Source organism: Capsella rubella, unplaced genomic scaffold, assembly GCF_000375325.1.
Source record: "Capsella rubella cultivar Monte Gargano unplaced genomic scaffold, Caprub1_0 scaffold_3, whole genome shotgun sequence".
Taxonomy (NCBI): domain Eukaryota; kingdom Viridiplantae; phylum Streptophyta; class Magnoliopsida; order Brassicales; family Brassicaceae; genus Capsella; species Capsella rubella.
Genome location: NW_006238921.1, coordinates 529625 through 555984, shown reverse-complemented (window position 1 = coordinate 555984; position 26360 = coordinate 529625). Strand labels below are relative to the sequence as shown.

Here is a 26360-nt window from a genome sequence, read left to right as displayed (position 1 = left end):
AAAACAATAAATGCTAGAACACAAGTACTGTATATTGTTAAATAGAACGTTGAAAAAGTTGATGAAACAGAGTTTTTACTCCCAAAAAGCAAACAGAAGGAAAAGCTATCCGACAAAAATGAACAAAACAAACATTCATCTCTTCAAGCTTCAGTGACTGGGTACTCGAAAACTACATCTCTGCCTGTAAGTTTCTTGTACACACCCATCATTGTCTCCAGCTTGTACTCAGTGTCATTCTTCTGCTTAATGTCTAAATAGACCTGCCCAATGAACAAAGGGGGTGAGACATGTTATAGACCAGTTCAAAGCACTGGAAGAAGATCAATGAGCTTTCAAACGTTTTACCTTAGTAACCTTGGTGCCATCAAGACGGTATCTGGTTCGCTTTCCTACAATCTCAGCAGGGTAAGCAACATCCTCAAGCATAGCTTCATGGACGGAAGTAAGAGTCCTGTTGCGTGGTCTCTGAACAGCTGAGCCCTTCTTTGGGGGGCGCATGATTCTTCTGGTAGCAACAAAGACAACATCTTTTCCACTGAACTTCTTCTCAAGCTCTCTGACAAGACGGAGGTGAATCTTACGGAAAGCTTTCCTCAATCTGAATGGAACATAGATCACAACAGCCTTGCGATTGCCAGAAATATCCATATGACTGCAGAAAGAAAGAAATGGAGATATTAAGTGGATAACACAAAACTAAGATCCTTCAAACCACAAAAACAAGTACATACACTGCTTGGTTGATGTACAGATCTTTCAACTCGCTTTTCAGTTCCTGGTTAGTATTCTCCAAGTCAAAGAAAGCCTGCAGAAAAAGAAATAAACATTCTAGTCGATTAGCAACCAAAAACATCTACTGGTCAAAGAAAATGAGACAGCGACAACGAAAATAACCTGAGCGACTTGCTCCTCAAACTCTGTTGGTGCCACACCCTTATCCTTGTGGATCTTGTTCTGAGCAGAATACATCTTCACAGATCTACAGCATAACAAGATACAGCAAAACAAATAAACAAGAGAGCCAATCAAATTTTGGTAACAAAGGTAACTTACATGATTGTAATGAGACTTCAAAGGACCAAATTTGATCAACTTTTCCGAAACTAGGACAGACATTAACTAGAGTTCCAAAATACTGATAAAACATTATAACCCTAGAGTAAGTTCTCTATTCCTCCATTGATAATAAACGAGGAAGCAGATCAACCTAATCCGTTATCCTAAATAAACCCCTGAATAATTCACCTCACTACAAGCTAATAAGTTTCTCCAAAAAAAATCACGTCGATTAGCCTCCAAAGAAGAACACCCATTTCGTGGATTACGATAATACACAGTGAATGGAAACGTTTTGAAGCGTACCAGTTAAAGAACGACGAAGAAGCTTCGACGGTGAGAAAAAGGTTTACGGCTTTCAGAGCTTCGTCTTCGAGAGGGGGCAGCACAAATCTGGTGAAGCAAAGCCTTAAATATCAAGGGTTTTTCTTAAGATCCCTATTTTGGACGGCCTGGATTTAATGATCAATCTCTTCACCCAAACTGGGCCTTTCTTTATAGGCTCTTAAAACCAATGGGCCTAATATATAATTTGTTTGACCCAAACTAAAAGAAAACACATGTACGCGACCGTTAGATTTCCTAGTCAATATAATATGATTTATACCACGGATTTATATTATTGGTTTGATGGTTTCTAAGTTACAGAATTAACGAGTTGCGGCCGACATAAGAAAAAAATATAACCGACTTAGGTTACGAGCATATCAAGTTGTCCCATAAATACATCTATAACTTGGGTATAAACGACGCGAATTAGCAAAAAATCAGTCAAACGACAACGCTTTAGAATTTAGATACACAAAACCTTATTCACATTTTTTTAGCTTATATCATCATTTATAAAGTGCGTTCATAGCCGCGTCTGTTTCCTCCTTTTCCTCTCTCACCCTTATCGCCGCTGTTGCTTCGTCTTGAATGAATTATCAGGTTTTACTTCTCTCCTTCTCTTCTCTATCTTCTTCTTCATCAATATCCCAAGTTTCTGATTTTCCATGTAAACGGTTTGTTGCAGATCTAAGGTTTATATGAGTTTTATCTTGTTCGTTTTCTTTGGTCTTTTGAAAATTTCCGTTTTTAGTATAGTCAATACTTTGATGTTTCTTTGAATTCTCTATTCTATGAAATTGGTTTCTTTTAGTCAAAACGTATTCGTTGGCATTTTCCTGTTTATAAAAAAAACACCCTTTTTATATCCCAATCTCTCTCTATTTCAAAATGATCCTTTTTTTTAACCGAAACGATTTCATTTTTCAATTCCCTCAAATTTATGGTGAAAAACTGGACGAATTCAGGGCTTATTTGTTCAGATTTTAGTTTTTCTACCAAGTAAATTCGATTTCTTATCCGTTGGACTTGTCTTTCAATTTCATTCTAAGTTCTTTGTTCTGAAAAATCTTAACTTTTGTTTCATGTTGATGCACAGATTAGGCGTTCTTCTGTGGATAGAAGTGGTTCGAAGATGAATCATTGTAACCTTCAGCAGAACGCCTTCATCATGTCTCGTGACGAGTCGAGAGGGTTTGTTTCTTCTATCTTTTGTGATCCAATGGACTCTGTTGTTTGTCCTAAGCCCCGTCGCCCCAACAACGTTATTCGTCCCCTTAGATTACATTATAGGTATAAAGTTTCTTCCTTTTCTTTTTATCCTTGTCCGCAAAACATCTTATTGATTGTGACATCAAATTGTTGATTTGCTTTGTGTTGTGTTGTGTTGGGATTGACAGTCAATCAGGAGCTGCTGATACATGTGATTCTAATAAAGCCGGGGAAGATCTTTTGGACATAATTCGTAGAAAGGTTTGTCTCTTTCTTTTTTCCAATATGTTTCATACTGGTGCATCGAAGCAATGTCTGTCTATTATTGCATTTCACTTGTCTTCCTTTGTTTGAACCATATTTCTCTGTTATTGGAGTTCTCTGCATAGGAATCAACGCTAGTTTGCCTTGAGTGGTTTTGGTTTATTTCTGAGTTATGATGTAGTGTTTCATATAACGTTTTTGTCAGATTTCACCTGACTGAACTATGATTCTTGTTCTTCCCACGATAGGATAGTTTCTAAGCTTCTCATTGTTTTAGTTTTCATATCAAAATCAGTTCTTAGTTTACGTAGAGAGATTGATCTTTAGTTGATTCTGTAAAGCATTGTCCTTATGTTGTGTTATTGAGATCTAAGGTATGAATCTTGTCTTCTTTTTTTCTATATAGGAGGAATCAGTATCATTTGTTGCTTCATCACCCCCATTTTTTCTTGGGTCTCCCCCTAGCAGAGCAGCGAACCCTTTAGTTCAAGATGCACGCTTTGGAGATGAGAAACTCAACCCTGTCTCACTCTCACTCTCCCCTCTTCCCTTATCTGCATCTCGTGTCAAAGGAGGAGGTTGTGGTAGAATGGATTATGGGGTGAAACCAGCAACTGTTAGAGTAGAAGGATTTGATTGCTTGAACAGGGACAGCCAAAACTCAAGCATCCCTGCCATGGCCTAGAAGAAGAAGAAGAAGGAACAGAGAGATTCGCAAGGTGTACATAAAATCCAGGATCAAGACTCCAGTGTTTGAAGCAGGTTTATATATTTTTGAAGACGATGAGGAAACAGAGGATTAAAAGATCATCAGTTACGGCTTTTACCGCAGTTTTTTTGTTACTATGATGAGGTCGATGTTGTGTATATGAGGCTATTTTGTATATATTATCCACTGTAATTAAGAGGTAAGATGGAAACTTGATGAGTTAAGTTTCTTCCTATTCCTAGAGTCTCGCTGTAACATATTAAAAGCAATTTGGAGTTTTGTTCTCTTTTGTATAGTACCGTTTCTTCTTTGTTTGGGGATTCACAAGCAATGTAAATTGTAATTTTAATTCATTAGAAAAGTTAATGCTTTGTAGTTTGTACCATTCGAACAAGCTTCCGTTTCTCTCTTTTAGACTTGAGAGATTCGAATTGTCTCGTCTCGTTGGGATGGACAAGACAAAAGAAATGAGACTGAACGGAACATAATGCGAGTGGAACGGAGTCAAGCGGTTGACTCCGTAACATAACATTTGTGAATTACGTACGGTCTTCTCTGTTCAACGAAGAAGATTCCTTTAATATTGTCCTGAAGACGTGAACAAAACCTTGTAATCACACGGAAGCATAATCGCTGGTTTGTTTTGTTGTCAAATGTTTTACACGTGGCTTTTTACAAATTACATGACAGAATCCATAAACTTAAATCAAATGTATTGTGATACACACACGAATGAAGGAGGTTACGTAGGAATATCAAAGCTGATTTTTTGGGTTATATGAACTATAAGCACTAAACTAGAAGTTGGGGAGAAAAAGAATTAAACTAAAAGGTGGTGACTAGAGATAATTTTCTTTTAAATTAATATAAAGATGATTAAGATTACGTTAATACGAAACCGTCGGCGATGAGAGAGAGAGTCAGAAAGATCCGCCCACAGTGAGAGAAGAAGAAAAGATCAAAAACCGGAAACCAGACAATAGTTTTGGACACAAGTTATAGAAAAAGCGGTTTTTTGATAAAAACGGATTCTTTTTCCAGAAAACCAGGAGCTAAATGTGGGCCCCAGTTCTCACAATGCTCCACAAATGACTCAAATCCTATCTGGATGAATTACGTGGCGACCCGACCGAAATATCCCACGCGCGATCGTGAAAGCCACGTGTTATTTTTGCTTCTACGTTAATGTCCAGCGTGCGTGTGTTTAGCACGTGTAATACACGCTCGTGGTGGTAGAGAGTAGGGACGAAAGCAACACATTGGGGAAGAAACACAAGAAGCAAAACCTTGAATCAGAGGGCCAAAATTTAAAAAAAAAAAAAAACAGCGGCGGTTCTGGGAAAGACAAATACAACCCTGTCTTCTTTATCTTAGTTTTCTCTCTTCTTCCTTCCCTCCCTCCCTTGGTTTTATAATCTCTCCGCTTCCCCCAAAAACCCAGGGGCTTCTTCTTATTACGCACACACGATCCCACCTTAAAAGCTAATCTTCTTTCTTTTATAATTAACGAATCTCCCACACCAACTCCCATAATATCTCCTAAATACCTTCAAGAAACACACAGACAAATATATCGGTTTTGGGTTTGTGTATTGCTCGATCAGTTCTTGTTATTGTTTACTGTTAGCAAATCTAAATCAAAGATGCGGATGAGCTGTAATGGATGCAGAGTTCTCCGGAAAGGGTGTAGTGAGGATTGTAGTATAAGACCCTGTTTGGCTTGGATCAAGTCTCCTGAAGCCCAAGCTAACGCAACCGTGTTTCTCGCCAAGTTCTATGGCCGTGCTGGACTCATGAACCTCATCAACGCCGGTCCCGATCACCTTCGTCCTGGTTAGTGGCTTTTCTATACTAAATGTCACCCTTCTTTAAACCTTTTCGACAAACCGACGCCGTTTTTTTTAATGGTAGTTGTGAACTCTTCTTTCAAACGACACCGTTTGATTAACCAAATTAGGGTAAATTTTATTTTGCAGGGATTTTCCGATCGTTGTTGCATGAAGCTTGTGGGAGGATCGTGAATCCGATCTATGGTTCAGTGGGTTTGTTATGGTCTGGAAATTGGCAGCTTTGTCAAGACGCCGTTGAGGCTGTGATGAAAGGAGAGCCGATCACAGAGATCGCCACAGACGCGGCGACGATCGGCCAAGGTCCGCCACTTAAGATCTACGACATCAGACATAACTCCAAAGATGACAACTCCGCTGCCGCTACTGGGTCAACCGATCTGAAACGGGCGAAAACTCGCCGGGCTAAGCGGGTCGCCGCCCTTGAGAAACAAGCGGAATCTGAGGGAAAGTCCGGCGGCGGTGAGGCTAGTCACGAGTCCTCGTTGAGTCACCAGTCTGAAATAGTGGCTGCTCATGAAGGAGAGAGCAAGGAATCGGAGAGCAATGCCTCTGAGGTTTTGGCGTTATCGCCGCCGACTGTTCAGGGCTCCGGCGAGATTAAGCTCGACTTAACTCTAGGGCTGGAGCCGGTGTCACATGCGTATGACGTGGTACCTGTGAAGAAGAGAAGGATCGGCGTGTTTGGCACGTGTCAGAAGGAGAGCACGTGTAAGACTGAGCTTATGCTCTAATCAGAAGCTTCGTTTTAGCTCACCATAGAAGTTTTGCCCGCAATCAGCTCAATTCGGTTCGGCTCTGATCATCGTCAAGCCGAGCCGGTAACTTTTTTTATATAATTTCACTTTCTTTATTTGTGACCAAAGAAAAAGAATAGCCGGTAACTTACCATGTACAAACTTATTTACAGAGAGTAATTCAAGAATTGGCTGAGATATTATTATTGTTCCCCTTTACTAATAAAAGTCAAAATAAACAGTGAACCAAAAAAAAGTATATACAAAAAATCAAAGTGGATCGATGTGAAAATGTAATTATGGGCCTATCTTCTAACATACCAGAGTCATTTTGGGCCTATCTTTTGACGTTGAAACGGTCAACACGAGGTGGCATATTTTGATTGGATGAATTACGGCTGACTTGGCAGAGTTGAAAGCAGAAGCCATGTGCTTGGGGACACAATCGAGTGGAGATATCGAGGGAACGCAAAGGTAGGGGACCCCCTGATTCTGTATCTTCTTCTTTCACTTACCTACCCTCGACCTTTATCTCTCCCTTTTAGCCGGCGGCGATCAATCAGAACGGAATTGTTGCCGGAATTGTTGCCGGGGTGAGAATATGAAGATATATGTGAAAACTCTCAAGGGGACTCACTTCGAGATCGAAGTTAAACCCGAGGATTCGGTATGCCAATTTCTACATATTGTTTCTCTATACTTGTTAGTGGAGACGGTTGAATTACGTATCTGAGGTTTAGTTTCTCGATCGGGTATTTGATTTTGTTGAGTTCTCTGTTTTGCAAATGGACTTTGGATGTTTCTATAGGAAATCTATACAATTCAGCAATCTCGTGTGTGTATGGGTTTGTTTTGCCATGTTATAGTTATTTCACTGTCTGTAGTGGAGAATTAGCTCAATTTCATTTGCATTTAAAGTGTGTTTATCACTCACTATGTTTGGATCCATGAACCTTCTTCTGCTTCTCCTAGTCGTTTTCCAATTGGGACCTTTACACTCTTTCACTGAACTGAGATTTTTAATTTTATGAGCTCACTATAGCTTGTTTAAATTTATGCTTCCATTCTCTTTTACTTGCCTTTAATTTTGTGTTATTGTTTTAGACATTGTAATCTTGATTGCCGCGGCCTTCATCTCTCTATTGTTATTTTGGACTTTTGATGGTAAAATATTCAAATTCAGATTTCTGATGTGAAGAAGAACATAGAGACTGCGCAGGGCGCAGATGTATATCCTGCTGCGAAACTCATGCTTATTCACCAAGGTAAAGTTCTTAAAGATGAGACAACAATTGAGGAGAACAAAGTTGCTGAGAACAGTTTTATTGTCATTATGATGACCAAGGTGCGTTTTCAATCTGGAAACATTAGTAATTTTGTTTAGCTTTTTGATTACGATTCTCATCTTTGCTCTCTGGTGCTTAACATGTAGAGTAAACCTGTTTCAGCAGGAGCATCTAGTGCATCTGCTGGTACTACCCTGGTAAGTTGGTTCTATTGCTATAACATGATTATAAAGGCTGAGATGCAACTTGGGATTTCAGAAAACTCTTGCTTGGACACAGCTAATGAAACGAGAGTATTCCTTTAGAAAATTTATCTTATTGTTTGTTGATTGATCTATCTTTCGTGTTAGTTTAGACCAAGGCGATACCTCCCTCAACATCACAGCCTTCAGTTCCCCCTCAGACTGCTGCTTCTGTAGCAACGTGCGTTTTTGAGACAAATACTTTCTGTTTGAAATTTCCTGGAATACTAATTTTCAATCTTCCGTCCCCAATTCTTTAATTGTGCAGACCAGTGGCACCTGCACCAACACGTGCACCACCTCCTGCACCGACACCTATGCCTACACCTGCACCTGTAGCTGCAACTGAAACTTTGACTGCACCTGTACCTGCAACTGAAATTGTGACTGCACCTGTACCCGCTACTATACCCACAAGCACCCCTGCACCAGACTCAGCTCCTGTTGGGTTAGCATCTTTGCTATCTAAATCTTCTGCCCAACTCAGATATTAACCTACTCATGTTATGTTCCCTATTTCTTTTGGTTGAGATAGAAGTCAAGGTGATGTTTACGGACAAGCAGCATCAAATCTAGCCGCTGGAAGTAATTTAGAGAGTACCATTCAGCAGATTCTTGACATGGGTGGAGGAACCTGGGATCGTGATACTGTTGTTCGTGCACTACGTGCTGCATTTAACAACCCTGAAAGAGCTGTGGAATATCTTTACTCTGTGAGTTCAATTATATCTCTGAATTTGCAATAATAGATTCTGTGACCTTTCATGCAACTTTGTGTAAGAGGGATTTCACGATGCATTACTAATCATTATGCCTAGAATCTACTTCCTTGCCATTATTGTTGGCTACTATTCTCCTTGTCACTAAAGGGAGAGAGTCTATAAATTTAACAATTTAGGGGATCCCTGAGCAAGCTGAAGTTCCACCAGTTTCCCGTGCTCCAGCTAGTGGTGGACAGCCAGCGAGTCCTCCAGCACAGACTCAACAACCTGCAGCAGCACCCGCAAGTGGTCCTAATGCAAATCCGTTAAATCTCTTCCCACAGGTAATACACCTTAAGATAGAAAGCGGAATTGGTTCATTTAAACTCTTAACTGTATATGGATGTATAACTAAAATCTACTCTTTATCTTTGACAGGGCTTGCCAAATGTTGGCGGAAATCCTGGTGCCGGTACACTTGATTTCCTGCGCAACAGCCAACAGGTTTAAACTGTTTATTTTTCTTCTTCTTTTCTTACACTTGCTTACAAAATGAGTATATCAGACATCAGTGTGTAATATAAATACTATTAATCTGGTGTATATTAGTTCCAAGCTCTGCGAGCAATGGTGCAAGCAAACCCTCAAGTTCTGCAGGTATGTTGATCCAAAAATGAAATCATTGTCAGTTTCCATTTCTTTCAAATGATTTTGTTCACTCGTTTTCTGCAGCCTATGCTTCAGGAACTGGGAAAGCAGAACCCAAACTTGATGAGGTTGATTCAAGATCACCAGGCTGACTTCTTACGCTTAATCAATGAACCCGTTGAAGGAGGGGGTGAGAGGTATGTATAATCCTGGTGTTGCTGTGATTATGACTCATATGTAATACACGTCAAAACCAAAAAAAAAACTGGGAGGCATTTAATTATTTGAACAGTGATTCATTTCTTTGATAATTTGTGCGTTGTATCATTCAGTGGCAACCTCCTTGGCCATATGGCGGCGGGAATACCACAGCCACAGGCGATTCAAGTCACGCCTGAGGAACGTGAAGCAATTGAACGGGTATGTTCCTCTATATTGATCTTCCCCCTTAAGAAATATGTCTGTATTGATCAACTCGGTTTCACATTGATAATAAAACAGCTTGAAGGAATGGGATTCGACAGAGCACTGGTATTGGAAGTGTTCTTTGCGTGCAACAAGAACGAAGAGTTGGCTGCAAATTATCTTCTAGATCACATGCATGAGTTCGAGGAATAAGCTTTTACACTAAAACTTACCTTTCTGTATCATTGTCATTGGTCCATATATGTTTGTCTATATGTATTTATGTGGTGGGATACCAAGTTTGAACCAGAGATATGACCTTGACGTCGTCACTTTGTCTATGCTCATGGCTGAGTTCTCAGTTTAAAAATGGAGTTTCTCTTCTCATCTGCTTCTTTCTTTGTATTGTCTTTGATAATCGTTAGTCCTTACAAAAATTTATGTATGTGCCTAAGTATTAAAAAATAAAGAAAACTTACTGATGAAATCTCCCCTATAACTTCCCTATTATGTCGTGTAACACTTCTTTATTAATATTTTTTATTTGAGTTATCCTCGTGAAATTAGTTTTAAGAAATTGACATTAGTAACTTTTGTATATTAGTCGGAGTCTCTAGCGCAGTTAGAGTTTCTGATGATGCGACAACGTTTGAGACTGATGATGCCTTTAAGAGGTTTCTTTTCCACTAGCATCTTCTTCTCTGGAGCCCTTATTACTCACGAAATTTAAAAGAAGAAATAAAAGAGAAATACTCTGAAGCTCCCAGAGAAGAAAAAGCCCTAGAAAGTCCCAGAACCCCTTCTCTCTCGTTCGTCGTTCCAGTTTCTTTTCGACCTCTCATCATCGAAAATGTCTGTGCGTGTTCTGAATCCGAATGCGGAGGTGCTCAACAAATCGGCCGCGCTTCATATGACCATCAACGCCGCTAAGGGTTTACAGGATGTACTCAAGTCCAATCTCGGTCCTAAGGGAACTATCAAGATGTAAGTCTTTTTGCTCTTGATGGATCTATGCATTTTTTCTTCGTCTCTTCACTCTCGCCTGTATTTTTCTTTAGATATTCTTTTTCATTTGCTTTGATCGATCACTCTGTGCAGGCTTGTTGGTGGTTCCGGGGATATCAAGCTTACCAAGGATGGCAACACGCTTTTAAAGGAAATGGTATGTCCGATTAAATACAATGCTAGATCTTGTTATTTGATTAGATTCTAGCTTAATGTCTTCTCTTACTTGTAAAGTGTGTTCAGTAGCTTGTAAAACGCTGGGATGCTACTTAGGTTAAGCTGTGTCATGAAATTTTCTACGTATTGGTCGAAGACATATTAAACTCTACTTAGGTTAGGCTGTTTGTCAAGAATTGTGATAGAAATCTTAGACACTAATCTTTAGATGGGGAATAGTAATGCGACTGTCCTGCTCTAATGGATGACACTTAACTGGTCTGATGATTCTTACAGTGCTCACTTGCTTAACTTTTCAGCAAATTCAAAATCCAACAGCCATCATGATTGCCAGAACAGCTGTTGCACAGGATGACATTAGTGGGGATGGTACTACTTCCACTGTCATCTTCATTGGTGAGCTTATGAAACAGTCTGACCGTTGTATCGATGAAGGTTAGCCAAACTAGCTTGTTTCTGCATTATATTTTGATTTGTTGATGAGTTGGCTAGTTTTATGCTTGTCTATTTCTGTTTTATATAATTAGACTGGATGTGGTTGTGGTGCCATTCATATTCTGAATCTGTATGTCATGGTTAACATATATCACTTTTCATTTCATTTGTCTAGTCATGTTTTGGTTAATCTCAGTAAGAAATGGTCCTAATTCAAGGTTTACATATGTGTCAGGAATGCATCCACGTGTCTTAGTTGATGGTTTTGAGATTGCAAAAAGAGCTACTCTCCAATTTCTCGACACTTTCAAGACACCTGTGGTTATGGGTGATGAGCCTGACAAAGAGATCCTGAAAATGGTTGCCAGGACTACGCTAAGAACAAAGGTTTTCTTTGTTTGCTGATATCTATATCTTTTTGTTATCACTGACTCTTCTCTATGCTTTCTGACTGGCTTTTTTTCCTTTCTGGCTACTTAGTTGTATGAAGGCTTAGCTGATCAACTGACTGATATTGTTGTTAATTCGGTATGTGTACTGTTATCTCTCATTGAATATAATCATGCTTTTTCACATATACGAAAACTAATCTATGGATCAATTTTGGTTTACAAGCTGTTTGTCTTCTAATTAGCTAATTTGCGTATTTAACAGGTTCTCTGCATTCGGAAGCCTGAGGAACCTATTGATTTGTTTATGGTTGAGATCATGCACATGCGCCATAAATTTGATGTTGACACACGATTGGTATGCCTTTGTTTTACAGTAAATTTCTTCAGTCGAAATTTACAGATTTCACACTAGTAAAATGAGTTCTGTATGGGATTAAATCTTTTTGGTGATCGTGAATCAGAAATATCATCTTACACCAGTTGTGAATAATAACATATATTGTTTCTCCTGTATCAGGTTGAGGGGCTTGTTCTTGATCATGGTTCAAGACACCCTGACATGAAGCGTCGTGCGGAAAATTGTCACATCCTGACTTGCAATGTGTCACTAGAATATGAGAAGAGGTACGGAATACAAATCTCTGGCTGAAGACAAAAAGTTAGAGGAACTATCCCGTGTATCAGTGATTTTGTAGCCTAACTTTGTAAATATCAGTGAAATTAATGCAGGATTTTTCTACTCGAATGCGGAACAGAGAGAAGCCATGGTTACTGCTGAGCGACGTTCTGTTGATGAAAGAGTTCAGAAAATTATTGAGCTGAAGAACAAGGTGAGTTTGAAATCACTACCTTCCAAGCCATATGCTATATTCTTTCAGATATTTACATGTTCTACATTTTATGCAGGTTTGTGCTGGTAATGATAACAGCTTTGTAATCATAAATCAAAAGGGTATTGATCCCCCGTCGTTGGATCTTCTTGCTAGAGAAGGGGTAAGCTATAATTAGCTTTGTATTGTTTTGAGCATCTGATTGCTAGACACGTATGAAAAAACTATATGAAGGTTGTGAAAACAAGTGAATTGAAGTAAAGGCAAAATGAATTTAACCAAATTAAAGGGATGATTATCCACTAAGACTATTTACCTAGAAGATGCCTTGATTTTCTACTAAGCTTCTTTCTTGTCTTGCACTTGGTTTCTTGTATCTGCAAGTTGGTACAAGCGAGTTATCTTTCTGTTTCCTTATATATATTCATATGTATCTCCAGATAATCGCCCTGAGAAGAGCAAAGAGGAGGAACATGGAACGTTTGGTCTTGGCATGTGGTGGAGAAGCTGTGAACTCCGTTGATGACTTGACCCCTGATTCTCTTGGTTGGGCTGGACTTGTATATGAGCACGTTCTTGGAGAGGAAAAGTACACATTTGTCGAGCAAGTAAAGAATCCTCATTCATGTACTATCCTCATAAAAGGTACAAAGGCTAAAACTTCTCTCTCTTGGCAGCTAAGGTCAATTTTGCTTATTTTTGCACGCTTGGTAATCGATCATCTACAATGTTAACTTCTCCTTCTTTTTCTAATAGGGCCTAACGACCACACTATTGCTCAAATTAAAGACGCTGTCCGTGATGGTTTAAGATCAGTTAAAAATACCATTGAAGATGAGTGTGTCGTATTAGTAAGTACCTTCTCGTCCACACAGATCAAATATGTTGCTATCTCAGTGTGATTGTTTTGGTGGGCGCTTGTGTTTTATTGACATCTTTGTCTTTCTGTAGGGAGCTGGAGCTTTTGAAGTTGCAGCAAGACAACACTTAATCAATAAAGTCAAGAAAACCGTTCAAGGGGTAAGTATGAAGTAACATTCCTCTGTTCCAATACCTGTTCTTGATTTTTTCTGGTTGCTAATGTTAATTGTGGGCAAATTGCAGCGCGCTCAACTCGGTGTTGAAGCTTTTGCTAACGCCCTTCTTGTGGTGCCTAAGACACTCGCTGAAAATGCTGGGCTTGACACTCAAGACGTTATCATTTCTCTAACGGTATAATACTTGTGTTTTCCTCTTCTGCCTCTATTGATGATTCTAAACTTTTGCTTAGGTTTATATACTGAAATTTGATGTTTATACAGAGTGAGCATGACAAAGGAAACATTGTGGGACTAAACCTACAGGATGGAGAACCCATCGACCCTCTGCTTGCTGGTATTTTCGACAATTACTCGGTGAAACGCCAACTTATCAATTCAGGGTATGTGCCAAATCAAATGGCAATTTGTAAACGCTAACATAGGCATTTAAAAATGCTGGAGTCTTGAAATCACTTGCGGTTGAGTTCAGGCAGTTAAAACGGTTTGTTTGGTAATGTGTTGCAGGCCGGTGATTGCTTCGCAGTTGCTATTAGTGGATGAAGTGATTCGTGCAGGAAGAAATATGAGGAAGCCTACTTAAAAAAACAGTTACTTTGTTTTCAATTTTTGTTTTGTTTCGTGTTTTGAGCATTAGCATATGAATATTATTTCTTTTATGTATTTCTCTTTTACTTGTTATCTTCTGTTGTCATAGAGTTTTGTTTTGATCTATCTTCTGTATCACAAAAACAATATGAATATTTTGACTGTGGTTGGTATAATGAAAAAAAGAAAAAAAAAAAAAAGAGTGATTTAATGGATACATATTATACTCTTGTTTGTAGGCACGCATAATTATTTTCAGTAAGAGCAAATTCGGAAGGAAATTATTGCCAAGACACTTTACAACGTACCCTAATTGTAAAGGGGAAGGGTGATCAAGACATAAAACTATGGTAAAAAGGTATTCAAGGCAATGTTCAGAAGGTCAAAGGCTATTTTAGATAGAGAATTGTGAACATCTGAAAAAATTTGTATCAAACATCAATGTGAAGCCGAGATTAAAGTAATTTGGAAGTATAATTTGTTTTTCCTATCAAATTCTACGATTTAGGAAATGACTTGGAAAGTTTCATGAAAATAGAAGCAGACTTGTTTGAAAACACACAACAAAGTCGAATTACCAAACAATGCACAGCATACAGCTTTTAATGATTTTTATCCTAGAAATGGAATCAGGGCCCAATCCAATCCTTGTGTAAAAGTAATAATAATTCACTTTTCACGTTTATTAAAGTCCTTGACGGGTCAACACCGTTTGACACTTGTCGGACTATTATTGGGCCTTTTCTCTTTACTTTCTCCTAAAAATCAAAGCCCATCTCTCTCTTCGTCCTTATTTTTTCCCCCTAATTTCTCACTTTCCCCCTCACAAGTCGCAAGCTTTCGAATTCGAGAATCCCTAATTTCCAAAATCCCCTCGGTAAGCTATGGATCTGGTCTCTCTTTGCTCTACGAATCATTCTTGTGTTGCTCGTTCACGTTTCTCGTTTTCTCGACTTCGAATCTTGTCTGTGTTCCTTGTTATTTCGAGATCTGGCGTAATCTACAATGTTTGGTTTAGGTTTCGTTCTTGGTCCTGTGTTTATCTGTCGTTCGTTCTAGTGTTCGTTTTATTATGTTTGACTTGTTAGTAATCGAGGATTGATCTGAACGATAATATGAATTTTTGAAAACAGGATCTAGAAGTGTGTGATTAACACAACAAGATGTCGTCTTCGCGGGAAGAGAATGTGTACTTAGCCAAGTTAGCTGAGCAAGCTGAACGTTATGAGGAAATGGTTGAGTTCATGGAGAAAGTTGCTAAGACTGTTGACACCGACGAGCTTACTGTGGAAGAGCGAAACCTCTTGTCCGTTGCTTACAAGAACGTGATTGGTGCTAGGAGAGCTTCCTGGAGGATCATATCTTCCATTGAACAGAAGGAAGAAAGCAGAGGCAAAGGGGATCACGTTTCGATTATCAAGGACTACAGAGGAAAGATTGAAACCGAACTCAACAGAATCTGTGATGGGATTTTGAATCTTCTGGATTCTCACCTTGTTCCAACTGCATCTTTGGCTGAGTCCAAAGTCTTTTACCTCAAAATGAAAGGAGATTACCACAGGTACCTTGCTGAGTTTAAGACTGGAGCTGAGAGGAAGGAAGCTGCAGAGAGCACCTTGGTTGCTTACAAGTCGGCTCAGGTAAACAAACTCTTTTTAAGTTTGAACATCTATCTACCAGTAAAAGGGCTTTCATGATTGGTAAATTTTTTTATGTGTGTTTTTCTTATAATGCAGGATATTGCACTTGCTGATTTAGCTCCTACTCATCCGATTAGATTGGGACTTGCTCTCAACTTCTCTGTCTTCTACTACGAGATTCTCAACTCACCTGATCGTGCTTGCGGTCTCGCAAAACAGGTTTGCGTTTTGCTCTACTGGATGTTATGATGCTTTCAGACTTTGTAGCACTTAAATTGATTATTAGCGATATTTCCGCAATTGTTTTTGCAGGCTTTCGATGAGGCTATTTCTGAGCTGGACACATTAGGAGAAGAATCATACAAAGACAGTACACTGATAATGCAACTTCTCCGTGACAATTTGACCCTTTGGACTTCTGACATCAATGTACTCTCTTGTCTCCTTCTTTGGATATTTTTCCCCACTAACACATATCTACAAGCAATCTAAGCTTCTGTACTGAGAGATTTCGATTCAAGCGCTGATGTGTTGCTCATTTTTCAGGATGAGGCGGGAGGTGATGAGATCAAGGAGGCCTCAAAACATGAGCCAGAAGAGGGGAAACCAGCAGAGACAGGGCAGTGACCAGAGAGAGAGAGAGATAAACATTTCTAAGTATGTATGGTACGGGTTGGTCTCTAGTTTCCAAAAACGTTTGATATGATGATGGGGTTTGTAGAAGCCAGAGAGAAAGATCATTATTTGACATTCTCCTAGAAAACTCAAAAACTCTCCTCTCTTTTCTTTTAGTTTGGTTTTTTTTCTTAAAGCTGTTGATGATCATTGGTTCTCGCTTCGTTGCTTGTTAGTATTTAGGGAGCGAAGAAAGAAGAAGAAACAAAACTAAGGATTATTTGCATTATCAATAGTTGTTGTCTTATCAGGATACTACTATATATTAGTCTTAGGATTTTTTTAAACTCGAACGATATTAAAACGAAGGAGAGAAGAGACAATTGGAATTTGGACATGTATATCTCTTTTGGCAAATAACAAAATTAAAAGTCTTCGAGTCATATTTTCCTTTTGTGCAGTAACACTCATGGGGTCTCTATTTCTTCTATTTCTTTATTTATTCTTTTTCTGTTGTTCCTTTTTTATTCATGTTTCCCATGTGTATTTATATTTTGTATAGAATTTTTTTAATTCAACTATCATCATTAATAGAAATTGAAAATTCTCTCCTCACTCATCTTTTATCCACTGTAAAATTACACGTAAGTTCTTCATACACATAAGCAAAACCAGTAATTTTATTGGGCATATTTATAGAAATACGAATATACGGAAATCAATGTCTTTAGCGTCTTAAGAAATTATCAATTAAATTAAATAATTAACACACATACTTAACATATAAACATATCGCTATTATTACCAGCCCCCTCCGAATCCCACTGCTTTGCTTTTCCGCTTGTCTCTGTGCATTCTTTCAGCTTCTCTCTCTTTCCTCTCTCTCTCTCTCTCTCTCTCTTTCTGAAATGGTTTCAGCTACTTCAATCATAACCTGGTCCAATACTCTACTCTGCACTTCTCTCTACTTATCAAAGTTTCGATTTTTCCACTCACTCTTGTTTATTGTACTTGGTCTCTCACTCTCCTTTGGTATCTTCTTTTCCTTGGTTTTCAGGGGCTCTGGAGAAGATGGGCAACTAGGAATTGGTACCAACGAAGATAAGGAATGGGCTTGCGTCGTTGAAGCTCTCGAGCCTTACTCTGTTCGCTCCGTCGTCTCTGGTAGCCGTAACTCCCTCGCCATTTGCGATGATGGCACGGTACTATCCGAATATCATCATAATGAGATTTGTCTTGTTTTAATTGGTCTCTATGCATTATTAGGGAGATTATATCTATCTGTTATAGCCAAAAAAATAAAAAGAACAGGGCTTTTAATGTTTGGTTTTACAACTTCTCTTAAGATTTGAAGGAACTAGAAACATGGTTTGTGTCTTGTGAATAAATAATAATAAGTAATGAAGCTTTGTGTCTTCCTCTCTTGTGTGAAAAGTCTCTAAGCTGTGAATCTTGATTAGAAGTCAGCCAATAGCTCAAAGTTGGTTTCTTGAACAGGTTTTGGCTGTGTTATCGTGTAATTGGTCTGATTCTGATCCTTATTTCAGTGCTTTGATGACTAATTCAAAGGTTTGAATTCTCAAAGTTGAGATTTTAAAAGCTCTATTGAACTGTACTCAGATGTTTACATGGGGTTGGAATCAAAGAGGTACATTAGGACACCCACCAGAAACAAAAACAGAAAACATCCCTAGTAGAGTTAAGGCTCTTGCCAATGTCAAGATCACTCAGGTTTGATCCTTCTTTCTACTAATCGATTGTGGTTTTCGTTAGATTATTATATAGGACTACCTTTGAATGTATTGTTTTTTAATGGATGATAGGCAGCAATTGGTGGTTGGCATTGTCTAGCTGTTGATGATCAGGGCCGAGCATATGCGTGGGGTAATACATATCATCTACAACGCCTGTGTTATTGGTCCATTCTCTCTATCTGTTTTGCTTGTTAAATCGTAGTGAAATTGAATATGGAATGCACCTAGGTGGGAATGAGTATGGACAATGTGGTGAAGAGCCTTTAAAAGACGAGATGGGTAGGCCCGTGCGTAGAGATATTGTGATCCCTAAGCGTTGTGCCCCAAAGCTTACAGTCCGACAGGTAAACTTGCTTGTATTCTCATTCCAAAAGCTCTCTGCATTGCCTCAAAATGAAATCTTTGTGTCCATCACTTTCTGTTCTACTCCTCAATGTTGATGTATGAATACATTATCTCAGGCCTTATCTTCTTAACAGGTAGCTGCAGGTGGTACTCACTCGGTGGTTCTGACACGTGAAGGTCATGTGTGGACTTGGGGTCAACCTTGGCCTCCTGGTGACATGTATAGAGAGCAATTAAACTCATAGTAATAGTATTCACTTTGTGTATTCTTAAGCTATTACTAAAATGTGGGTTTGGTTTCCCTTAAATTGCAGAAAACAAATATCTGTTCCTGTTAGAGTTCAAGGTCTTGAAAATGTCCGTCTTATAGCTGTTGGAGCATTTCATAATCTGGCTCTTAAAGAAGATGGAAGTTTATTGGCATGGGGTAATAACGAATACGGACAACTTGGAACCGGTGACACCCAGCCAACATCTCATCCTGTTCCAGTCCAAGGCCTTGATGATCTCGCATTGGTTAAGGCTTTTTCCCCTTTTCTTGATTCTTTTTTCCACCCATTGAACTTTTGAAAAGTGATGCTAAAATATACAAATAGCATAAGCTTTAACCATTTCTCTGTTGTGAAACACATCTGTAGGTTGATATTGCTGCGGGTGGATGGCATTCAACAGCTTTAACCGATAAAGGAGAGGTATTAGAACTCATTCTCAATATTTCTTAATTCCCTTCTCTTCTCATGCTATATCCTCTTTTTCGTTAAGATATGATTATATGGATTTGGTCTTCTGATTCTTAGCTGTTTGGTTGGGGAAGAGGAGAACACGGAAGACTCGGGTTGGGTGACAATGACAAGAGCAGCAAAATGGTTCCACAGAAAGTAAATCTTCTAGCTGAAGAAGATATCATTCAGGTAGTAAAGCTTCCAACTTCAGGGAGAGATCTCTCTTCTTTGCTGAAGAGAATATCATTCAGGTAAAGCATTTTCTAATAATCTTGAGATCTCTTCTTTCTGAAAAAAAAAATATAGGTTTCTTGTGGCGGAACACATTCAGTTGCTTTGACAAGAGATGGCAGAATCTTCTCGGTTAGTCCCTTCAAAACCAAGAAAACTGCTTTCGTGTTAAGTTTGAAACATCATAAAAACATTTGTCCTCTGATTATGTTTCTCTTTTGGATCAGTTTGGTAGAGGAGATCATGGTAGACTTGGGTACGGAAGGAAAGTAACAACAGGACAACCATTGGAATTACCTATAATGATCCCCTCGCCTGAAGGAATCTTTAATCACGCGGACGAAGAAGAAGAAGAAGGAAAATGGTCAGCTAAGTCGATCGCTTGTGGTGGCCGCCACACTCTTGCCATTGTAGAATGGAAGTCCGGTGATATTTGATCCTCAATCCCACAATGGACAAGGTTATGAAGAGAAGAAAACAATATGATTCATACCAAGGAAAGCAAAAGGAGAGTATGTATTTATAAAGAGCAGGAAAGGGGCAAAAACATGCTTATTTCCATATGCGCATAGTCTTTTGAGAATTTTACAAATAATTTTGATCGGGAAAGATCTTGGTAATGCTAGACTCCGTAGTTTGTTAGAAACCTTGAAAACAAGTTTGTCTTTTACAATCTTATAAATAAAAATTTCAATAGATAATAAATGTCTCTTATAATATATGCAGTTACATACATACTTCAAATACACCATAATCTAGCATTATAATGATATCTGAAAATATTACTTCCATTATTGTAGTGTATCCAATGATGCTCTTTTTTCTTCTTTGGTTTACTTACTATAATGGGATTGTAGCTGATGAACAAGCAGTAGTATTGATAAGATGAGGAAGACGAATGAGAAAGATGCATTTGGATTTTCTTGGTTGTCTATGATGCAATTTCCTCATCCATGAGAAACAACCACTTGCTCTTTTCTTTCTCGTCTCCTTCTCTTCTTTACTGTCTTCTTCATTCTCTCTTCTTATCATATTTTGCTCCTTTTCTTCTAACTTCACATCCTTCAAATAAACCCCTCAACATTAGCAGCCAATCAGGTCTTGTGTAATCACGACTAGTCGACTAGTAAATTTATATATATGTTGAATTGTTCAACCAGTAAAAGTATCTTTGGGTATATATATATACAAACGTGCACATAATATATAACAAGGTCCTTTTCAATATGGACTACACAAAATCATAACATGGGGTCCAATGGAAGATTTTTCATGAAATAATTCGAACATCGAAGTTGGAAGATACTGTTTTCTGTGATGGATATATATATACTAGTATCAACGAATTGTATCACCAAAAAATATCGTAAAGAAAAGTAACAAGGATACAAAACGTGGAGTCTCATCACTGTCTCTTCTATGATTAATATAAAACAGTATACACTTGCGTATTCATGTATTGGTGTTTTCTCTTATTCTGTGAAAGAATCTAAAGGAATTGCACTAACGAATTCAAAGTGCAATTATTACGTGTGTAACGTACCTTTACATATTATTTTTTGAATGGCCCAATGCAAATTTTCGTACAAAATAAATTGATCATAATCATTGTTATAAGTTAGTACTAATATTGTTCTCAAAGGGCCATAACTAAATGAGTAGTGTCCTTTCCAAATTTAATTCAAACATGTTTTACATTAATTATAGTAATATATGTTACCGTTGATTAGATCACGAGCTATATACTGTAAGAGGAATTTGATTTTCTACCCAATTTTTATAGAAAAATGTTAAAGAGTTAATATTGAATGTGTTGTGCTAAATCAATAATTAGATCATAGCAAAAAATTGGACATTATAAATTTACCTGTTGCTGAGCTTTCAACTTGAGTGCATACTGAACCGGCGAAGCAACATCTTCCACCTGTGTTTTCTTTGATCTCTCCATGATCGACGACCTCGTCGCTGGTGCACTCTGCACACCCACGTCTCGTTTCGACCCCGCAACTTTCCTTTCTGCTCAAAAACAACCCTCAAAACTCTTTTTTGGTTATAGATAAAACGCAATAAATAAATCATACACTTTTACTAAATCATTCACAAAATTTCACCATTACCTTGAACAAGAACAGGATATGGAGATCTAGGATCCTCGTGAATGATTCTAACGTTATGATTACAAGGTAAAATCGTGAGTGGAGCATTCGTGGTGAATAAGCTGCTTCTGTAAGATCTTGAATTTAGGGTTCTAGAAGACAAACACTCCATAGGAACTTCACCAGACAAAGGGTTGCAAATATACTTCTCTGCTTCGTTCCATTTCGAGTTTAACTCAACTCCTTCTGCTTTCAACCAATCCATATTCTTCTTGTACGTTTTAGTGTCTGCTTGCAATGCTGTGTAAGCAAATAAAACGACAGAGCAAACAAATGTTTTTTTTATCTTTTCTTTGTTTTTGTTCATAACCATTATTAACAGAACTTCTTAATTGGCAACAATATTTGAAACTTACCCTTGAGTGCACTAGTGAATGAATAATTTGATGGGTCAATCTCATCTGTCACAACAAAAAAAGAAGACATTGTTTCTTTTTAGAAATAAAGATAGCATAAGTAATGAAGAGAGATTGTACATTTATTACCTTTGAGGGAGTGGCAAGGAGAAGAAGGAGTACTAGAGATGGTGAAGACGTTTGTAGTACAAGACTTGTGATCCTCTCTGGAGCTTCGGACACATGAGGCAGAGAACCTTCTAGAAATTCGATTTTCGCAAGTTAGATGGCCTTTTCGAGTCCATTCTCTTAGGTTGAGGTTAAACTCAAGCTCTTGATCACCACGCAAAGCCATTAGAAAATGAATATTTGTTATGGAAGAGCAAAGGGGGATGGAGAGAGGGAGGATTTATTTACCTTTGGATTTTAGAGAGATTAATTTGTTGAGTTTATTATTACTTAAAATATTGACTTTGCTTTGTAGTTTTCTGACTCATCTTTAATTTTGTTTCGTTACATTGGGTATTTTAATATAATTTTATCTCGAAAAACTTTGCAAGATAATATATATGTTAAAAATTATAATTGGGTGACTTGGATCTATTAACATCTCAACTCTATTTTCTGTCTGTGTATTTTTTTTTTGGATGTGTAATCGATATACATGTATAGGAAACAAATTCACTTGGAATGTTCTGTTTTTTTTCTTTCGAAAGGTCTAGGGATCTATTTCTTCTGGTGACAGTTAAAAATTATAATAATGGAATTGATTAGTTTGAAAAGATTGATTGATTTAACATGTTTTGCCTATTTCTCACTGCATCAAATTGACTTTAAAAGGGAATAGAGCTTTGTGTTGCATATACAACACACGTAGCATGTTACATACACTCATCTCTGACTGTTATGGTCAAAGTAAAATAAACATTCGAATCTTATTCGTTTATATAAGTAAAATAAATCAAAAGAAAAATCTCTCCCTATTGCACTCTCGCAACAAGTTACATTTGGGGCACTGTAATGATGAGAGCTCGTCTCTTTCTCATATGTGGGCCGGTCGTCGTTTACTAGTCTTAAGATCCAATGTCGGTCCTTCTCTCTCCATATATTATAAACCATTCCCTACAGCTTTGATGATCGCCACTGTTGTCTTGTCTGTAACGAAACCTTTTTTTTTTACATTTTGAATAGGTCACGGGATGAATCGAAGTAAGGATCTCTGTGCTCTTCGTGTTCCTTCCACTTTTTTTTTTTTTAAATTCTAAGCGATTTTTAAGCCCAGTAAAAACTAAATCGGGTCCATAAAATTGTTTATCACAAGTTTTTTTTAGTTTACCCTGTTAAGGCCCGATTAATTCTGTATTTAATGGCCCATTAAGCCTATCTAAAAGAGAGGGAGTAATCAAAACTATACGATATTAAATTTCACTTAACATATATGACTTCTCCCAATACTTTTTATCTAATACAAAAAATAAAATAATACACACAATGATTAGGAGAATTTAGTTAAATAATTGCTCGAAATACACTAAGGAGAAAAATATGGGTCAACGTATATTAATATATATATGGATAATGCATTGGTATATGTTTGTATGTGTAAGCATCTCGATTAGGTTACTAGCTAGAATTCTAATTCCAAGATATTGGATGCTTCATTAGCAAGAATACAATCAACCTTTATTCAAATGATTAGTACGTACGTAAACCAAAATTACCAAGTCGAAACTGGTTCTTGGTGCGTTGCATCGGACACTATCTTTTGAATCATCCAAGACCAAGATACGGGTTGATGATTCTTTATTGTGTTTAAGCTCATTACTAATAAAGCCATATGCTAATGAATATATATGGTGAAAATTATCATGAATAGTTTATAATGAAGCGAAGTAGAGTAATAGTATTAGTAAGGTGGGGGGACAACTGGACAAGAGAACGAAAGCTGTCTAGCCAAACAGTAACCCTTAGCCATGCCGAGTTCACGTGCAGCATGCTACACTTGCTTCTTCTTATTTATTAATTATTTATTTCTATGTTAGGTTTTGTTTTCTTTCTCATTTTTAGGAATTTTAAATAATTGAACAAGAAGAACTAGGAAGACAACTTATGTTCAAGACTTCTTTTCTGTTCCGGAATCTCTTACTTTTCAAGATGAGAGTACCGTTGATAATATATGTGCTATCCAACAATATATATATATATATATTTACAAGTTCCAAATATTCTGTTTTTGAAGCATGGCATAGGGAAAATTGGGATATATTATATAGTAGGGGACACAAACACAATTTCCAAGTAATGATATAACTGTTAAAAATGGAGGGAGATTGAGTTAATACTGTATTATATGAATGGTTAAGTGGAAACTGTGTGAAGCAAGGACCAGGTTCAAGTTACGGCTGATTTGGTGATGGAACACGAGAAAAGACATGTGGGATTATGTTTCGGCCCATATTATCTTAAACTTTTATGTAAGCTCACAATCGAAAACTTCAAGTAATTTAAAAACTCAATCTTGTTCCACTTATGTTGGGTTTGATGAAGTCTCATATACATCATCTTTGGCAGCTTTTAGCAGTATAACTTTTTGGTATTCGAGCTTGACGAAGTTTCGTAGATTATTGCTTTCGCAAGGTACCTTTAAGAAAGAAAAAAGAAAAGGATTCTTCAGGTATATATACCCTACGATTTTTTTTTGCAAAATAAGAGGGTTTCAAAATGTTCGTTAGATATGCTCGTTACAAAATATTCATATAAGTAGTTCAATAATTTCGTCTTTTAACGGTGAGGAAATCAAATCTATGTGTGCATTAATGCACGTTTGGCCAGTATGATATTCATATGGAACACTATAGATCTCATATCAATATGACAATACAGTTTTATGTTTTAGATATAGATCGTTACTTGAGAAGATAACCGTCAAAAATATACACACTGCGTTTATCAGTTACTTAATTAGTTATTTGTATATACACCAACTTATATTACAATTTACAAGTTAATTAACTTATACTATATGATTTGCCAGCTATTTTAGTATAGACGTTTAACCAAAGGTTATAAAAATGGTCGTATTTTTCTTTGCGAGTAAAAATGACTCAAGGCATCCACATTTTATGGGATCTGTGCATTTCATTTGAAGCAAATTGGCTCTAACTGGTCAATGTATATCTATCTTACGTTCAAATTCCATAGTATTAATCCCACGAAGTTAGTATAGTCTTTGTAAAATTCTCAAGAGGTCGTAATAAAATTACAAATATAAGACTTGTCTGTTCGTTTATATAATACTATATTTACCCCTAATTAAAATATATATATTTTCTTTTCACTTATTTCTCTATTAGTATAGTATAGTGCATAGAAGAAGAATATGTTATGTAACCAAATGGCCGACCAATGTATCTTGGTTGGTGGATTTTCACATTGTTATGTAAAGTTTGGTGACGTTCACTAAACCATGAAAATGTTAATAATTTGTCGAACATTATTGTTTTTTATTATTATTCATATGGTTGATCCACTGAATATTATTATTATAATTATCTAGCTATTAAAATGTACAATCCAGACAAACTGCTTCTCCCTATAAAAAAAAGACTCATTCGAACAAGTATCTTCCCCATCAAACCACTTTTATCTTACAGAGCTCTCATCCCTCTTTGCAAAGTCACACTCTCCCTAAAACTGATCTCTGCTTGGAAAGGATTAGTCATACAAAATCTCACCATCTTTTTTTGGTATTTGCACGATCATTGTTATATCGACTGGTTTCTTAAGGACGCAGAGGGAAATGGAAAGCATCATGAACTTGAAGAGAAAGGAGAAGAGATCACAAAGTAGATCAAGACTTGGGAAATATCTCAAAGAACAAAAGGGGAGGATTTACATCATTAGAAGATGTGTCATGATGCTCCTTTGCTCACGTGATTGATTCAATTTTATTCATTATTACCATATCAATACACTTACATATACATGTCTATGCACGTGTGTATTTGTATATATGACAAGCCTAAAGAATTAGCTTGCTTTGTTTTGTGTCTTGTCCGATATATGTAAATACTCATAGCGAAGCTTATCAGCAGCCGTTAATGATCATTAGTTATGAAGAAGTTAATTATTTCTCTATGCAGTAATAAAGTTTACTGTTTAATTTTGTGCATCTGATGACGTCTTTTACATTCATTTTCGTAACATTGTACCTCGTCGCATTATTTAAGCACGCAATGACAAAATTGTTATCTCAATTAAATAACAAACCGTTAAACTCGATATTTTTCTGTATACAACATTGATTTCTTTACTTTATAAATCACAAGTATTTATGAACGATATGCATATGGGTCCGATCGAGTATAACAAGTAGATATTTAATATATTTACTTCGAACCCAATAAAACACAGGAAGAGGCCTCCTATCAAAAAAGCCCACAAGCCCAAATAGTTAATTCCGTTACCCCACATCGACGATAAACGATTAAACGTAGACGTAAGTTGAAGGTTTATATATCGCTCAGAGTCGTCAACTGATTTGTCACCTTCGAGTACATCTAACAAAATGGAACGATACAGAGAAAATTAGCATGGTCCCTGTGCTAGGATGACACGCATAAATTGAGAAATGGTCCAAAGAAACTGATATGAAGTTATGT

The 26360-nt window shown here is 37.3% G+C and overlaps 9 protein-coding genes and 1 non-coding gene across 13 annotated transcripts; 8 read left to right on the top strand and 2 right to left on the bottom strand.

Moving 5' to 3' along the window:
• Window positions 1-16: 16 nt before the first annotated feature.
• On the bottom strand, window positions 17-1462 carry LOC17893700 (40S ribosomal protein S7-2). Its single transcript, XM_023785839.1, has 5 exons — window positions 1366-1462; window positions 898-982; window positions 735-808; window positions 349-655; window positions 17-263 (listed from the first exon to the last, which is right to left on the bottom strand). The coding sequence occupies exons 2-5, from the start codon at window positions 970-972 to the stop codon at window positions 144-146; spliced, it is 576 nt and encodes a 191-aa protein (XP_023641607.1). The 5' UTR covers window positions 973-982; window positions 1366-1462; the 3' UTR covers window positions 17-143.
• A 363-nt stretch (window positions 1463-1825) lies between these two features.
• Window positions 1826-3922, top strand: LOC17891221. 2 transcript variants are annotated; one of them, XM_006298588.2, is made up of 4 exons: window positions 1826-1989; window positions 2486-2679; window positions 2787-2859; window positions 3269-3922. In XM_006298588.2, the coding sequence occupies exons 1-4, from the start codon at window positions 1978-1980 to the stop codon at window positions 3545-3547; spliced, it is 558 nt and encodes a 185-aa protein (XP_006298650.1). In that variant the 5' UTR covers window positions 1826-1977; the 3' UTR covers window positions 3548-3922. The 2 variants fall into 2 exon arrangements, with proteins under 2 accessions (XP_006298650.1, XP_023641822.1); XM_023786054.1 differs by lacking the exon at window positions 1826-1989 and adding an exon at window positions 2085-2388.
• A 959-nt stretch (window positions 3923-4881) lies between these two features.
• On the top strand, window positions 4882-6361 carry LOC17891906 (LOB domain-containing protein 41). The gene is made up of 2 exons (XM_006299153.2): window positions 4882-5404; window positions 5548-6361. The coding sequence occupies exons 1-2, from the start codon at window positions 5215-5217 to the stop codon at window positions 6150-6152; spliced, it is 795 nt and encodes a 264-aa protein (XP_006299215.1). The 5' UTR covers window positions 4882-5214; the 3' UTR covers window positions 6153-6361.
• A 227-nt stretch (window positions 6362-6588) lies between these two features.
• On the top strand, window positions 6589-9826 carry LOC17893615 (ubiquitin receptor RAD23c). The gene is made up of 12 exons (XM_006299924.2): window positions 6589-6822; window positions 7339-7500; window positions 7588-7638; window positions 7797-7864; window positions 7952-8131; window positions 8219-8396; window positions 8582-8728; window positions 8823-8888; window positions 8994-9041; window positions 9117-9229; window positions 9365-9452; window positions 9534-9826. Exons 1-12 carry the CDS (start codon window positions 6757-6759, stop codon window positions 9648-9650), a joined length of 1284 nt encoding a protein of 427 aa, XP_006299986.1. The 5' UTR covers window positions 6589-6756; the 3' UTR covers window positions 9651-9826.
• A 336-nt stretch (window positions 9827-10162) lies between these two features.
• LOC17890988 (T-complex protein 1 subunit zeta 1) lies at window positions 10163-14064 on the top strand. Its single transcript, XM_006297338.2, has 15 exons — window positions 10163-10421; window positions 10536-10599; window positions 10919-11054; window positions 11290-11441; window positions 11535-11582; window positions 11709-11801; window positions 11964-12070; window positions 12162-12276; window positions 12353-12439; window positions 12717-12921; window positions 13033-13127; window positions 13228-13296; window positions 13381-13488; window positions 13578-13696; window positions 13821-14064. The coding sequence occupies exons 1-15, from the start codon at window positions 10288-10290 to the stop codon at window positions 13894-13896; spliced, it is 1608 nt and encodes a 535-aa protein (XP_006297400.1). The 5' UTR covers window positions 10163-10287; the 3' UTR covers window positions 13897-14064.
• Window positions 14065-14678: 614 nt separating this feature from the next.
• Window positions 14679-16372, top strand: LOC17892221 (14-3-3-like protein GF14 nu). The gene is made up of 5 exons (XM_006298275.2): window positions 14679-14778; window positions 15035-15541; window positions 15638-15760; window positions 15854-15970; window positions 16088-16372. The coding sequence occupies exons 2-5, from the start codon at window positions 15065-15067 to the stop codon at window positions 16166-16168; spliced, it is 798 nt and encodes a 265-aa protein (XP_006298337.1). The 5' UTR covers window positions 14679-14778; window positions 15035-15064; the 3' UTR covers window positions 16169-16372.
• Window positions 16373-16978: 606 nt separating this feature from the next.
• LOC17893031 (ultraviolet-B receptor UVR8) lies at window positions 16979-19927 on the top strand. The gene is made up of 11 exons (XM_006297783.2): window positions 16979-17093; window positions 17214-17358; window positions 17777-17887; window positions 17980-18040; window positions 18139-18254; window positions 18390-18475; window positions 18570-18771; window positions 18894-18947; window positions 19053-19166; window positions 19284-19340; window positions 19436-19927. The coding sequence occupies exons 1-11, from the start codon at window positions 17065-17067 to the stop codon at window positions 19643-19645; spliced, it is 1185 nt and encodes a 394-aa protein (XP_006297845.1). The 5' UTR covers window positions 16979-17064; the 3' UTR covers window positions 19646-19927.
• An 86-nt stretch (window positions 19928-20013) lies between these two features.
• LOC17893064 lies at window positions 20014-22054 on the bottom strand. 3 transcript variants are annotated; one of them, XM_023786673.1, is made up of 5 exons: window positions 21850-22054; window positions 21721-21765; window positions 21326-21604; window positions 21076-21227; window positions 20014-20270 (listed from the first exon to the last, which is right to left on the bottom strand). In XM_023786673.1, the coding sequence occupies exons 1-5, from the start codon at window positions 22052-22054 to the stop codon at window positions 20049-20051; spliced, it is 903 nt and encodes a 300-aa protein (XP_023642441.1). In that variant the 3' UTR covers window positions 20014-20048. The 3 variants fall into 3 exon arrangements, with proteins under 3 accessions (XP_023642441.1, XP_023642442.1, XP_023642443.1); XM_023786674.1 differs by having other exon boundaries at window positions 21076-21224; XM_023786675.1 differs by lacking the exon at window positions 21721-21765 and having other exon boundaries at window positions 21076-21224.
• A 3353-nt stretch (window positions 22055-25407) lies between these two features.
• LOC111831648 lies at window positions 25408-25787 on the top strand. Its single transcript, XM_023786676.1, has one exon. The coding sequence runs from the start codon at window positions 25499-25501 to the stop codon at window positions 25637-25639; it is 141 nt and encodes a 46-aa protein (XP_023642444.1). The 5' UTR covers window positions 25408-25498; the 3' UTR covers window positions 25640-25787.
• Window positions 25788-26241: 454 nt separating this feature from the next.
• LOC111831753 lies at window positions 26242-26344 on the top strand. The gene has a single exon (XR_002834889.1). It is a non-coding gene; the product is annotated as a U6 spliceosomal RNA (small nuclear RNA).
• The last annotated feature ends 16 nt before the right edge of the window (window positions 26345-26360 follow it).